The sequence below is a fragment of the Paroedura picta genome, chromosome 7 (genome assembly GCF_049243985.1).
Source record: "Paroedura picta isolate Pp20150507F chromosome 7, Ppicta_v3.0, whole genome shotgun sequence".
Lineage (NCBI taxonomy): Eukaryota > Metazoa > Chordata > Lepidosauria > Squamata > Gekkonidae > Paroedura > Paroedura picta.
In genome coordinates, this window is record NC_135375.1 from 94,561,070 (window position 1) to 94,575,839 (window position 14,770).

Below are 14,770 nucleotides of genomic sequence, written 5' to 3' on the forward strand. Positions count from 1 at the left end.
CGTTTAAAAGTGAGCAGATAGGAAAATCATATTATGCAGAAAAGGAAGGTGCATCCAAACATGCTCCACGCTTCATACCATTCTATGCCATGTACTTAAAAATTAGGATCATACTTTCCCTCCAGAACCATTGGCAGAGTCCTTGCACCTCTCTATTAAAAGTTTTGCACAAGCTACACATTTCTGGGCAGCATTCAGAGAACACATTCCAAAAATGTGTGGATATACTTGTACTTTTCATTTCAGAGGGTAGCTATGCTGGTCTGCAACAGAGCAGCTCGACTGGAGTCCAGTAACACCTTATAGCAGTCTTTCTCCACTTCTTTTCCATTGAGAAACCCCTGAAACATTCTTCAAGCTTCAAGACAAGGTCATTATGCATAAGGCTGCCATGAGTCCCGGCCATTGACAGCACCTTGAGTACACACATCCTGCACAGTTTCACCCCAGTGTTCAGATGATCCTGAACCCAACACATTTTCAATTGGGAAGGATGCAACTTTTAGATTTATACAACACATTTTAAGCAAGTATAATGGGAAGAGTCTCTATAGCAGCCTTCTGCTTGATGTACCATGTCTTATATATATATATGCAAGACAGATTTCTAGAACATTTGACCAAACGAAGCATGTATGTTATTTTTTTCCCTTGAATGCATTTATTCACAAAGGAACAGATTATATGATGTCTTCTTCTTTCTCTTGACGAAGGTCAAACTTTCTAGCAATTAATGATGCCATACATCATGGGTGGTCAACCTTGGCCCTCCAGATGTTAATGGACTACAATTCCCATTAGCCCCTGCCAGCAAATGCTGGCAGGGGCTCATGGGAATTGTAGTCCATTAACATCTGGAGGGCCACAGGTTGACTACCCTTGCCATACGTGACAAAAAGGGTATTTCATCCGTTCAGTCACCAGAGCCCCCCTTAAACCCTTTGGGCTCACATTTCTCAGTCTGGGGCTCCCTTCAAATGTTCCTGGGCCTCACAGAGGACCATATGGCCCCCCTTGAGAATGGCTGCTCTTTAAGTCATCTATCGATCAATAAAAAGAAAATCACAACTGTCAGAAGAGAGTAAACTAAACAAAACAGGAGATTAGGTAGCAACACGTACCCGCTCCGAACGCAAAGAAGAAGCTTTTGTCAGGATACTCTTCCAGCAGATCTTTCACCCTTTTGCCCATTCTCTCGTTCCGCTTATAGATAAGCTCCTGGCGAAAGTAGCTGTCGATTTCCTGAGCGGTGATGCGTTCGTGAGGAGGCAGAGTGGCATTGATGAAATTTGGGACCTGTGCCAGGAAGAGATATTTAAAAGGCAACGAAAACTAAGGTCAAGTGGCACAGCCCTCAACGTCCTGTGGGAAATGCCTGCCTGCTGCCCATCAGTGGCTCCCTGATTACACTCAGCGAAATAGTCTCAGAGGAAAATTACTGCATTCTGCATTTCCCTGTTGGCTGCAACAGATTCGTTAGCCATTTTTTGCAAAGGGATGAAATCAAGTCAAACATTTCTTCCGCTAGACATTCCTGGGAAGACAAGAGAGAACGGCCCCCAGGCATTCTTCAAAATATTTAGTTTGCTCTCTTAAACACATTAAAACATAGCAAACTTACCTTAAGGAAACGTTTAATTGTTTGGGCATCACTAAAGAAGAAGTTCTATATATTCTATATAATATTCTGGACTTCTAATGCAAGAAACATCCTTTAGTTGTGCTTCCTTTAGTTGTGCTTGTTTTTAGTTGTGCATCCTTTAGTTGTGCTTGTTAGCCCCCCTCAAGCCTTCCCACCAAAGCCAGATGACAGAGCTCTAACTAAATCCCTGTCGTAGATCTGCTGTTCAAGACCCCTACTGGACCTGAACCATAGCAGGTATTAAGATGTAAGCCTAACCAAATCCCCATATCAAAAAGGTTTTAGGATAGAAGCACCAGTTTGGATGCTGCAGGATCGTTAATTTCTATCTCCGAGGTCTCCATATGGAAGCCATTCAACACTATCTTCTGGAATTTGCAAAAGCAGAATTCTTTTTTGTAGTTCACCTTATCCTTCCACATACTTTTCATTGTAGCTGAGCAAAAGGAAAGTCAGTATTGACTTATGAGCACATTGGCCCTATTCAGGCATCACGCAAATGCAAGAAGAAAGAAGAAGAAGAAGGAAGAAGGAGGAGAAGAAGAAGAAGAGTTGGTTCTTATATGCCACTTTTCCCTACCCAAAGGAGGCTCAAAGCGGCTTACAGTCGCCTTCCCATTCCTCTCCCCACAACAGACACCCCGTGGGGTGGGTGAGGCTGAGAGAGCCCTGATATCACTGCTCGGTCAGAACAGTTTTATCAGTGCTGTGGTGAGCCCAAGGTCACCCAGCTGGTTGCATGTGGGGGAGTGCAGAATCGAACCTGGCATGCCAGATTAGAAGTCCACACTCCTAACCACTACACCAAACTGGCTCTCACTGATTCACTGAATTTACTACTCTCCACTAATTGTGACGAATTGGGCTCCATCAAACCAGAATCTGAAACAGAACCTGAAGTAGATTTACTAACCACAAGAAACTTCCAAGTTCAAAGAAACCAACAAAGGGAGAAGGGTGTAATTTTGCTTTGGGTTGCCCTCTTAGTCTAAATCAGGGGTGGCCACACTGTGGCACTCCAGATAACCATGGATATTAGCCACCCCTGTTCTAAATTATGATTTGATATGATGTGTGAATACCAACATCTTGATTTAATGATCTGTTTCCCAACAATGCCTTCCCAGACTATAATATTGCAAAAGGTTCTCAGAGGAACAAGGTATAATGTTGTGAAACCATCTACAAATCTCTATAGTCCCTATCTAGAGAATTGTAGATGGTTTTGTGATATTACACTCTGTTCTCCTGAGAACTTTTTGTTATAATATTACATTCTATTTAAATGAAGAGATTTGAGAGAATCTGTATATTCCATGTGGACAGGTTTTTGAGAATGATTTACAAAATGTATGCTATTGAAGAAAAGGAATTTTGAAAACATGATTGTAACTGGTTCATGTTCTAGCATTTTCACTACTTTTCTGGATTTCCACAAAACGACCTGAATTAAAGGTTATTTGGGGAGTTCTTTGAATCTTCATGTAGCTTCTCTGTCAGCATTCTTGGTTTCTCCCCAACTGGGGACTGTAAACCCTAATCCTGAATGTAAGGCAATTTTCCCTGAAAAAAAATGTTATACACAAAAAGTTTTTAAAATTATTTGTTATTGGACAAAACTTATATGTAAATTTAGGCTGATCCTCCCACTTTTGGGGATGACATATGGGGAAAATCCTAGTTGCATGTGAAACAGTAAAAATGTGGACTGTAATTTAAAACAGAGCCTCTTGTGGCGCAGAGTGGTAAGGCAGCAGTCATGCTGTCTGAAGCTCCGCCCATGAGGCTGGGAGTTCAATCCCAGCAGCCGGCTCAAGGTTGACTCAGCCTTCCATCCTTCCGAGGTCGGTAAAATGAGTACCCAGCTTGCTGGGGGGTAAACGGTCATGACTGGGGAAGGCACTGGCAAACCACCCCGTATTGAGTCTGCCATGAAAACGCTGGAGGGCGTCACCCCAAGGGTCAGACATGACCCGGTGCTTGCACAGGGGATACTTTTACTTTCTAATTCAAAAACAGCAACAAAATGTCCACACAAAATGTTTAATGGCAAATGGTGTGCTTTTTCAATCTCTCTCTCGGGAGTATTTGAGTACCAGGAGTACACGTAAAGTGAAAGACAAAACTCACTTGAGAGGTGTCGTGATTGAAGATGATGGAGTTGAGGTCTCCACAGTTGTAATGCTTGATAAGGTCCTCCGTCGTGTACGGGATCTGAAGGCTGCCTGCGCGGAGGTTCTCTTGCTGCAAAAGTGTTTGATTCAAAGCAAAGATTACCTAGATGGTGGAAAGGGAAGAGAAGGCAGAGAGCCTCAGAAGGCCTTGACGCATTAACTAAGAAACCTTGATCCCCACTCCTACCCATACCTTTAATAACTGAAAAAGTAAACAAAGACCCATTTTTATCTACAACGCTGAACTGATCCACTGTATAGTCCAACACCTGCATTGGTATGCTGGAAAAAAAAATACTAACTTTCTTTATTAGTAAAAGGTTTTTAAAATTTAAATGTTAACATCCAAGGGCATTCTACACACATTATGATGCACAACTTCCTCACAACTTTAAAAAGCAGGTTATAATTCTAAGTACAGCGCTGGGACAAGGAAGAGGCTGTTTAACCCTTTCCTCTCATCAAGCTGTTTTCATCACCCAAACCTGCCTACCAAATGGTCACCAGTGTGACCCAGGGCTGCCAGCTCCTCCCTGGCCACTGGCAAGGAATGGGAGAACAGGGGTGCCATATCCAGGTTGGGGAACTCCTGATGATTTGGGACTTACGCCTGGGGATGTCAGAGACCTCAGGGGGTACGATGCCATAACGTCCACCCAGCAAAACATCCACTTTCTCTAGGAGAACTGATCTCTGAACTCTGTTATAGAGATGAGCTGTAATTCTAAGTGTTGCCATTCCTACTGTGTCCCCCCCTTCCAACATACAGAAGAAGGAAAAATGGAGAGCATGTTTCTATCTGTTCTAGTATACCAAGGCCTGGGATGGTCCCCCCTCCCCAAGTGTGCTAAGATCTTCTGAACGACACCTATTCAGGATCTCTGGTCCACGGGAGGTGAGATTGGTCCTGGCCCTAGCCTGGTGGAACGCTCTCCCGAAGGAGATCAGTTCTGCAAGGCCTGCAAAATGGAGGTGTTCTACCAGGCTTATGACCGGGACCCAAAATAACCATCAAGAAACGCTAGCCTCACCGCTGGGAGAATGAAAGATCAACTCCTCGATGTTAAAACCTCCTTGTCTTGTTGGAAAACAGCTCTCTGTGAGATGAAAAAAAAAAAAAAAGGGTAAAGGTATCACCTGTGCAAGCAACTGGGTCATGTCTGACCCTTGGGGTGACGCCCTCCAGCGTTTTCAAGGCAGACTCAATAGGGGGGGTTTGCCATTCCCTTCCCCAGTCATTACCGTTTACCCCCCAGCAAGCTGGGTACTCATTTTAACCACCTCAGAAGGATGGAAGGCTGAGTCAACCCTGAGCCGGCTGCTGGGATTGAACTTCCAGCCTCATGGGCAGAGCTTCTGTTGCCTTAGCACTCTGTGCCACAAGAGGCTCTGTGCGATGTACCAATCCTTAATATCCAACATGTCTGGCATATCAGTGGGGGGAATTAAGATTGTTATATACTTTTAACAGTTGTTTTAGGATGCTCTTACCCGCCCTGATCAGCACTGGAAAGGTAGGTATTTATTTAACAAGCGTTTTACTTATGACACAAACTCTCCTTATCCCACTACTCATGACAAGCTGCACTTCTTCAGACCACTAGAAAAAGGCCCCATTTATATTCGAGTGAAGTGAAACGTTACCTTGAACAAAGTTTCTCCATGTACCCCAAGCACTTGAGGATCTCAGAGGAACTTTTTCCTGGCTTAGAGAAGCCTTTGGGTGTGTGTATTGGGGGAAGGGGGAGGATCTGAAATGGCCTAGAAGGAAAGAGTTAAAAAGCTCTTCCCTCATCCCAGTGCTCTCTGTTCAAGGCTGAAGCCTAGTTTTTTTGTTTTTCTAAAAAAGGTTGTACTTGTTTTGTTGTTTTTTAAAGCACAAACCAGCCCTTTCCGCTATGCTCCCTTCATAATTGCAACTTGGCTCCTTTTTGGTTTTAAGTATGAGAAAAGATACACAATATTGTATGTAAACACAACTGCATGGAACGTATAATTTTCTCACCAAACATGGAAACAGCAATTCTCTTGGCACTAGATGCTCTCTGCAGTCAACGCGCTTAGAAGGGTGTAAGTCTCCTTAGGGACAATACCGTCCCATTCCTTCAACTTGTGGTTTTCAACTGCTCTCTGACCAAGGGGAAACACAGTTGCTTCCCCCTCAGGAAGAAGAAGAGTTGGCTTTTTATACCACTACCTGAAGGAGTCTCAAAGTGACTTACAATCGCCTTCCTTTCCTCTCCCCACAACAGACACCCTGTGAGGGAGATGAGGCTGAGACTGCTCTGTGAGAACAGCTCTGACAGGACTGTGACTAGCCCAATGTCACCCAGCTGGCTGCATGTGGAAGAGGAGTGGGGACTGAAACCTGGCTCGCCAGTTTAGAAGCTGCCACTCTTAACCACTACACCAAGCTAGCCACAGTATTCAAAATACACTTCAAAAATGATATGACAGTAAATCATCTTCACTGTTTCTCTATTCCTCTGCTGTGTGGAATGGGTCTCCTCCGGCCAGCATTCCTTCATAAGTATTCTTTCTAAATAGCAGTGGATATTTAACACTAATGTCAAGCATGAGGTTCAAACCCAGGCCTGCTTCTCAAAGAGGAGAATCAGGTTGCTGTTAAGAGGTCGATATCATCTGAACGTTCAGTAAACAGCGGTGGCTTTATGACAGACACACCATTCAAGCTAATGGCAGTTATAAATGGAAGGCTTTTTCTAAGGGAGCAGATCCTAAAGGCTACCCAATATAGAGGCTGTAGCTAATGTTATCATATCAGGCAATTGTGATACCAGGTGCAGCTTCAAACAGGGCCCTCTTTGTGGAAGGTTTATCTTTGGTACACAGTTAAGTGACCTACAGACCCAGGCTTTCATAACATAGGAAATTCCTGAGTGTGTGAATTTTAACCCCTCTCCCCCAAAAATGCCTTTGTTCAGGGGTAACAGGTGGTAAAAAGGGTTGGTAGTGGCAGACAGAATAACACATGCAAGCTTTTTTGTGTGAGGTTTGTCCCCACGTTGCAGCTCCCTTTTTCGTTTTGTTTTTGTATTAAAGATGGAAAGAGGAAGAGGAGGAACGCTAGCATTTATATACGTCTTCTGAGCATTCAAGCCACATGGTATGGGAGATCACCACGAAGCTCCGTATTGCAGAGGGTGGCTGAAGTCGACTGTATTTCAACTTAAGGCTTTCTGCTGTTAGCCGATAGTCAGGGTGAGATTTGAACCAAGGGCCTCCTCGTTAAAATCACTTTTTTGACCATGGAGGAGCCCCTGAAATAATTTTTCATACTTTGAGAAGCCCTGGAAGGGATGTCAGCTGGTCACACGTCCCTGCCGGGACCCCCATAAGTGACATGTCACTACCCACATTCAGACAGGAGGGGGGGAGAGACAGGAAGTGGTTTAAGATGGGAATAAGCATGCAGCCTCTACCCCCTCCCAGGCACAGAAACCAGGAGAGAACACACTCATGCTCGGGAAGGGGGAGCAATGGAAGTGGCCGGTCCTCTAGCTGAAAGGGTGCAGATCCCCTCCAGAGCTCCCGAGGACCCGTGGTTGGGAAGCCCTTCTATACTATGTCTAATGGAATTGTTGAGGTATCCAGAGTTTTTATCAGAGATGAGAATGGTTGCCGCCATCTCTGATGCAGTGTTGGCTGGAGGAGATTGGGCCAGCATTATTGGTATTTTTAAGGTCTTTTATATTTTTAGAAGAAGAGTTCGTTCTTATATGCCGCTTTTCCCTACCCGAAGGAGGCTCAAAGTGGCTTACAGTTGCCTTCCCTGTCCTCTCCCCACAACAGACACCCTGTGAGGTGGGTGAGGCTGAGAGAGCCCTGATATCACTGCCCGGTCAGAACAGCTTTATCAGTGCCGTGGCGAGCCCAAGGTCACCCAGCTGGCTGCATGTGGGGGAGTGCAGAATCGAACCTGGCATGCCAGATTAGAAGTCCACGCTCCTAACCACTACACCAAACTGGCTCTCATTATTATTTTACTGTAATGTTTTGTTGTGAACCACCTCGAGCCGGCCGGTCTGGGACTGGCGGTATACAAATGTAATTAACAAATAAAAAGTAAATAAAATAACAAACAAGTAGCTTTTTTTTAAAAGCACTGTAAGCTGGGGACCTGCTTATAATGCTGTTCTTGCAAATTCTATACCTCCTGGAGTACATTTCTAGCCTCACACGGCCCTTTCTGGGCCTGCCTCCCCCCCCCCCCTCCATGTTTAAATTTTGAAAGTTCACATGCTTCTGTATCAGAGATTGTGTCAAATTGCTTGGCTGGTCTGTAGGCAACTTGCACTTGGCAGTTTTGAGATATACAACCAACTAGTTTACTATTGGGCACAGAAACTATACATCACATCTTAAGGGCTGGACCACCTGAGGTAATAGGACCCGGTATACCCTTCCCCCTGCTCTTACACATGCAGATAAAGCTGTGCCCATCATTACGCAAGAGGGGAAACCAACACAAACTTCCCAGCATCCAGGTCTGTCTCATCCTTGGCACTCCAAGGAGTTTGGGGCCAGAATGCCCAGTTGCCCTTGAGTGAGACTTAGTCCACGATGAGAGAGAGGTTGCTTTTGTGACAGGGTGATAGTCAGTTCATTTTATGTTTGATTCTTTATGTTTATACACCACTGCCCCTCAAATGAACCTTATGGCACTCTGGGAAAATCCAGATGGCAGCAGACTTCAGTACTGAGCGTTTTTTGGATCTGAAAGCATTTTAATTTGTGTTTGGGGTCCTCTAAAGAAATAAAAAAATGAAAGATTCAAGTGGGTAGCCATGTTGGTCTGAAGTGGCACAACAAAAATTGGGTCCAATAGCTTCTTTGAGACCAACGAAGATTTATTCAAGGTGTGAGCTTTCGTGTGCAGGCACACTGCCTCAGACTAAATGAAACAAGGATCGTGAGAGCTTACTAATCTGCCACTAATTTACCTTTTCTATATGTCTGCACTCTCATGATCCTTGTTCTGTTTCATCTGAGGAAGTGTCCCTGCACACAACAGCTCATGCCTTGAATGAATCTTTATTGGCATTAAAGGTTCTATTGGACTAAAAGAAAATCAAAGTGTCTGAGTGATATGCAACACTTTCTCCCATCTTCTCTTGGGAATTATGAAGGAGTCCCCCTCAGCATTTGCATGTTAGGGTGAAAATACCCTACAGACAACTTCACAAGACTGGTTCCTGCTCTTTTCGAAGCACTTAATTTATGGCTGGGACAAAATTGTGTCAGAGATATTGTGTACAAAAGCCATTCTCAACAGGGGCCATATGGTTCTGGGGTGCCCTGGCATATTTGAAGGGGGTGGCACAGAGTGGTAAGGCAGCAGACATGCAGTCTGAAGCTCTGCCCATGAGGCTGGGAGTTCAATCCCAGCAGCCGGCTCAAGGTTGACACAGCCTTCAATTCTTCAGAGGTTGGTAAAATGAGTACCCAGCTTGCTGGGGGGTATAATGGTAATGACTGGGGAAGTGAATGGCAAACCACTCCGTATTCAGTCTGCCATGAAAACGCTAGAGTGCGTCACCCCAGGAGTCAGACATGACACAGTGCTTGCACAGGGGACACCTTTACCTTTACCGACTGGAAAATGTGAGAAGGGAAGCCCAAAGGGTTTAGGGGGGGGGGCTGGAAACTGAATTGCTGAAATACCCTTTTTGTCACATATGATGTCATTAATTGCTAGAAAGTTCGACCTGTCAAAGAAAAGAAAAAGACATATCTGTTCCTTTGTGTGTGCTTGAATTAGGGAAAAAAAACATGAACATATTGCTCTTGGTCAAACGTGTATGTGTATGTGTATGTGTATGTATGTATGTGTATGTGTGTGTGTGTGTGTGTGTGTGTGTGTGTGTGTGTGTGTGTGTATGTGTATGTGTACTATATATATATAGTTCAATCTTATCTTAGGCCTTTTTTAGTCCAGCTCTAGCTGGGGTCCTGGAATTTGAGATCAGCTCCTAAAAGGGATGTGGCCCAAAATGTTTGAGAATGGCTGGTATACAGGCTGAGTCAAATGTTTCCTCAAAATGAAGTTGCACCTAGTTAAACAGGCCTTGCTCTCAATGGTGCAGGGGACTGTAACCATTACTGGATTAACACTATTATACATCACAAGCATCACTACTACCATTTGCCATTACCCAGTTACTGAATCCCATAACGAAGGAGTAACAGCTTCTTCACTTATTTAAACTCTGCAAAGCCTGCATTTCTCCCTGACAAAAAACTGACAATCAGCATCATCAACATCATTAAAAGGAGTCACTTAAATAAACAACCAACCACAAGCCCGTGTCCCAAAGCCCAACACAGAAAATCCTCATCAGTATGAACATAAATCCTTAAATATCATTAAAAAAGAAGTGGTCTGCTACAAGCTGGTAGAGACAGTGTCTTCTAGAGCAGGGGTAGTCAACCTGTGGTCCTCCAGATGTTCATGGATTACAATTCCCATGAGCCCTTACCAGCAAATGCTGGCAAGGACTCATGGGAATTGTAGTCCATGTACATCTGGAGGGCCACAGGTTGATTACCCCTGTTCTAGAGCACCTTGGACACACAACTGAGGGAGCCAATGAAGTTCAAACACACCTCAAGGGTGTCACAGAAAGAAAGAGCTGACAGGAGGGGAGCAGCTGAGAAATGGCCTTCTAGGAGGCAGATCCCAGGCCATAAAGGCCTTTAATAAGCTAAGAATCAGTATTTCAAATTGAGCCCAGAAACAAACGGGCTACCAAGCTGTCTTAAAACCGCTGAGGTCTATTTATACTGGTTGGTCTTGGAGAACACATGGGCAAGCCACATTTTGCACAGACCGGAGTTTCACGGTTGTCTAGCGGTCTACCCTGGGAGACGGCGACGGGATGGATCAATGCGAGTCGATCATTTGAGTCCAGAAGCAGGAAGATGACAGGTGAGCAAGATGCATGGAATTAAAAAAATCAAAAGCAATCTTCGCGACGAGACTCATCTGTTTGCGTGACAAAGCTGGGTCCCAGAGCATCCCTACATTTTGAATTTTTTTGCAAACAAAAGCACATGTGCCCTCATCCCAGAGAAGCTCTTTCAGTCAGGTAAAGCAGAGCGCGGGCATTTCCACGTTGGGAAGGCAAATCTGCACGTCACATGCATTAAGGCAGAACTGTTATTTGTTATTATGGGAAGTGGAAGTTAGCTGAGCAGAGGAAGCCAGACGGAAAGTGCACACTGGCTCACTGCAGTGCACCCCAAGGCCATCGCTGTTGGGCAAGGCTATTTTGCCCCGAACTGACAAACCGTGCTGAATACAAATTTCCACTCCCTTCCATCGCTCAGAGTTTTTTGTTATTCCGAAAACCTTCCCCGGGCTGGCTTGCAGGAAGCCGGGCCAAGTTTGTCACCCTTTCAGAAATATTTCTCAGCCCCCTCTAACCCACACCAGGACGCCCCGGCCGTGCTCGAACACATTCACACCAACATCAAAGCGCCTTCTAAAAGGATGTCCTGGGAGAACAAAGTAACAACTTTATTGGAAAACTCCCCCCTTCCAAGCTCTTCGTTTCCATTGCTCTACCACCCCTTCACTACACACATGCACACCAATTTTGGGTAACGTGGAAAAAATTGATTAAGCACTGCAGTCGACGTACTGCTTCGGGCCTCATTCTCCTGGCTGGGATTTCTTCAGCTGTCAGGACGGGGTGGGTTTTTTTGGGCGGTGGGGGGGGGGCCCTCGTCCCCTTTGCCAGCATTGTTGGAACAGCCTGCTAGGCTGAGGGGGTGGGGTTGTGGGGGGGGGTTAGAGCCCGGCAGATGCCTTTTTTGTCAAAGACAAAAGACCCCCAGCCATCCTCTCCACTTTTCATCACTTTCATCCAGGCTGGATCAAAGTCCTGCTCTGCATATGAAAGGGATCCGGCATTATGTGCCTCAAATTAGCCTATCGCCACCCCGCTAGCCTCCGAGGCCTCTCGACAAAAGCTCCCACATCTGTTCGATCCGTTTGCCTCATCTTCTGTGTGTGTGTGTTTTTGTGTTTGTTTCTTCTCAGCTCTCGGTTTGGAGAGCCATTGAGGCCCTTGAATTATAGCTCGGACAGAACATCTTCCTTGCTTCAGGAGGACAGGCTGGGCAGACAATTTGTTTTTAATTGTTTCCCCGGCGTGGCTTCGGTTCGCCATTCTCCCTCGAGCCCCTCAGCCCAACTGATCCATTACTCTGCTCCCTCCACGCTTCTGCACCTGAAGCAGGAGACCCCAGGCCCTGTGCCTTGCTAAGAGGAGGTTGCTGCCCTGAATCAAAGTGATCCTTGAATCAAAGGCAGCGTGGCTATGAAAGTCAATAATCCCCTTTTGTCATGGTAATGGTCCGTGCCCAGCGCCCGAGAAGAAAAGTGAGACTCGCTGCTCAGAGGCTGTGCGCTTCCCTAAAACGCATCTCGGCCGCTTTTGAAGCGTTCCTCAAAGCCAATAACCTGAGAGGGACCCGGTGAAGAACCACCTTAAATACGAATCCCTCAAAGAGAGGGGTCAAATTTACAAATAATTTATGCCACCATCGTGTCTGCTCTAGGCCTAATGTTTTCTTATTTTATTTTCTAGAACTTATATCCTGCCTTTCTGCCCTCACAAGGAAGCTAATCATTTCAACATACGTAACAAAATCACATTTTAAAACCAACCCCCTCACAAAAATGCACCAGTCACTAAAACAATTAACAACAGGCCACAAATACTTAGATAGAATGTTTTGCCCAAATACAAGAGTGTCCCCAGCAAAGTGATGGCTTCACTGGTAACATGTGCAGAAAGTGTCATGGCTGCCCCAGAAGGTAGAACCCGCTGCCCCCACTGGGGCCTTACAAACCTTCCTAGAAACCATCACTTGCTATTCCTTTCAGACACTGGTTGCCAAAGCTTTTATTTCCTTTTTTAAGGGTTGCATTTGGTTCCATATTGAGCAACATTTGGCTCTTGCATCATAGGCTGCAAGCACATTAAGACGGGAGCAATAAGAGAATACAGGCCCCTAAAGCATCATGTCTCTTAATACTTAGTTCAATGCAAACTAAGTAAAAGTAACTGGAAAAAAAACAATAGGGTCTTACAACTGGCAGGGATTCTCACAAAGCAAACCTCTCAAGAAAAACAAATCTGAATAAACGTAGACTCTTGGGGTCTATTCTAAATTCTAAAGAAAATACAATTTCATAATCAAGGTAACTTCTCAGGGCACTACCAGCTACAAAACATAAAATAAGGGTTCTGGTTTGAAACAACTCCATGTTAAACTTCTATGGCTATCCAAAACAAAGATTTTGCTAAGGTACAAGCTCACAAATTGGCCTAGAAACAGGAAGAAATGTTTCCATGCGGCCTTCAACACTGTGCCAACACTCACTGCAAACAGTGCAGAATCTGGCATCGGAGAAGAGAGAATTTGGATTCTGGAATATCTCTGTGTACCAGTTTGGATTTTTACAGGGTGGGGGTAGAAAGGTGTATTTTTCTATCTTTTCTCCCACATCACTGGTTGACACAGCCTTCCATCCTTTCCTCCCACAGGAGGAAAGACGTAAAATAGCAAGTAGATCCCTGGTGAGGGAGAAAGGGTCACTGAAACAATGCCAAGCAGTACAAAAAAGTCTTCACCCACTAGTGGAAGATGGCCACAGAAGAAGAAGAAGAAGAGTTGGTTCTTATATGCCGCTTTTCCCTACCTGAAGGAGGCTCAAAGCGGCTTACAGTCGCCTTCCCATTCCTCTCCCCACAACAGACACCCTGTGGGGTGGGTGAGGCTGAGAGCCCTGACATCGCTGCTTTCAGTCAGAAAACAGCCACTAGCCCAATCCACAAGTTACAGTAAATGCATGTACAACTGTGTACAGCGTACACTTGATCCTTTTGTAAGTGTACATTGGGTATGTATGGCTTTTTTAAAGTGTTGTATTTTTCCATCTTCACCAGGCTTAGCTACTAGCATCCTACCTCTCGCCATGGTGATCTATTCAACAGTCAGAACTGATTTCTGTAACTTGCTCTATGAGGGCCTGCCCTTGACCCTGACCCAGAAATTACAGCTGGTGCAAAATGCAGCTGCTTAGGGTCCTCTCAAGAACATCTAGGAGGGCCCATATCCAGCCTGTGCTGAGGCAGCTGCATTGGTTGCTGGTTGTGGCCTGGGTCAGGTTCAAAGTTTAAGGCTCTTCACAGTTTGGGACCTACATACGTGAGGGACCACCTGGTGACCTAAGTCCCTTGCAGGGCCTTGCGCTCTTGCAGGTACCAACTTGTTGAACATTCCTGGCCCTAAGGATGCTTTCCTGGCCTCGACCAGGGCCAAAGCCTTTTCGGTCCTGGCCCCTACATGGTGGAATGAGCTCCTGGAGCAGCTGCAGGCCCTCGTAGAGCTTTCTGCCTTCTGGAGGGCCTGCAAAATGGAGCTCTTCCACCAGGTTTATGGTTGAGGCGAGTGCTAGAGCAGGTAGGTTGGGTCCCCTTTTTCTATTGGTGCCTGAACACCTTGGTGCCGAACATCTTGGTTCCTCCCCCCCCCCCATGCTGCCTTTGTAAGTCTTAATGTGAAACTACAGTTGCCATCCATGGACGTTTGTATTTAGAAATTGGGGTCTTAATGGGTTTTTAAGGGATTTTATTGTATTATACTTGTATGGATTGTTGGGTAACCCACCGCAAGCCAGTTCCCGAGAGCAGCGGGCTATAAATCCAATAAATAAATAAATAATTGCCAGCAACAATTAGAGATCCAGTAGAGTTTTGGATTAGAAAAGTGTTTCTTGAATTTTATACAACTGAGAAACCCCTGAAACATACTTCAGACTCCAAGAAACCCCAAAAGTAGCAAGAATAGGGTTGGGAAACATAGCTGTGTACACACCACCCCCAGGGCCACTCCCCCTTCCCAGGCCCATCATTAACCA

General features: G+C 45.3%; 1 protein-coding gene across 2 annotated transcripts in view; it reads right to left on the bottom strand.

Moving 5' to 3' along the window:
• Window positions 1-14,770, bottom strand: part of TRABD2A (TraB domain containing 2A) — an 83,301-nt gene that overhangs the window by 26,236 nt on the left and 42,295 nt on the right. For both annotated transcript variants that reach the window (XM_077345455.1, XM_077345454.1), the window contains exons 3-4: window positions 3,773-3,919; window positions 1,122-1,296 (exon numbers count right to left, since the gene is read on the bottom strand). In XM_077345455.1, coding sequence (XP_077201570.1) covers window positions 1,122-1,296; window positions 3,773-3,919 — 322 coding nt within the window. The remainder of the gene's footprint in view (window positions 1-1,121; window positions 1,297-3,772; window positions 3,920-14,770) is intronic.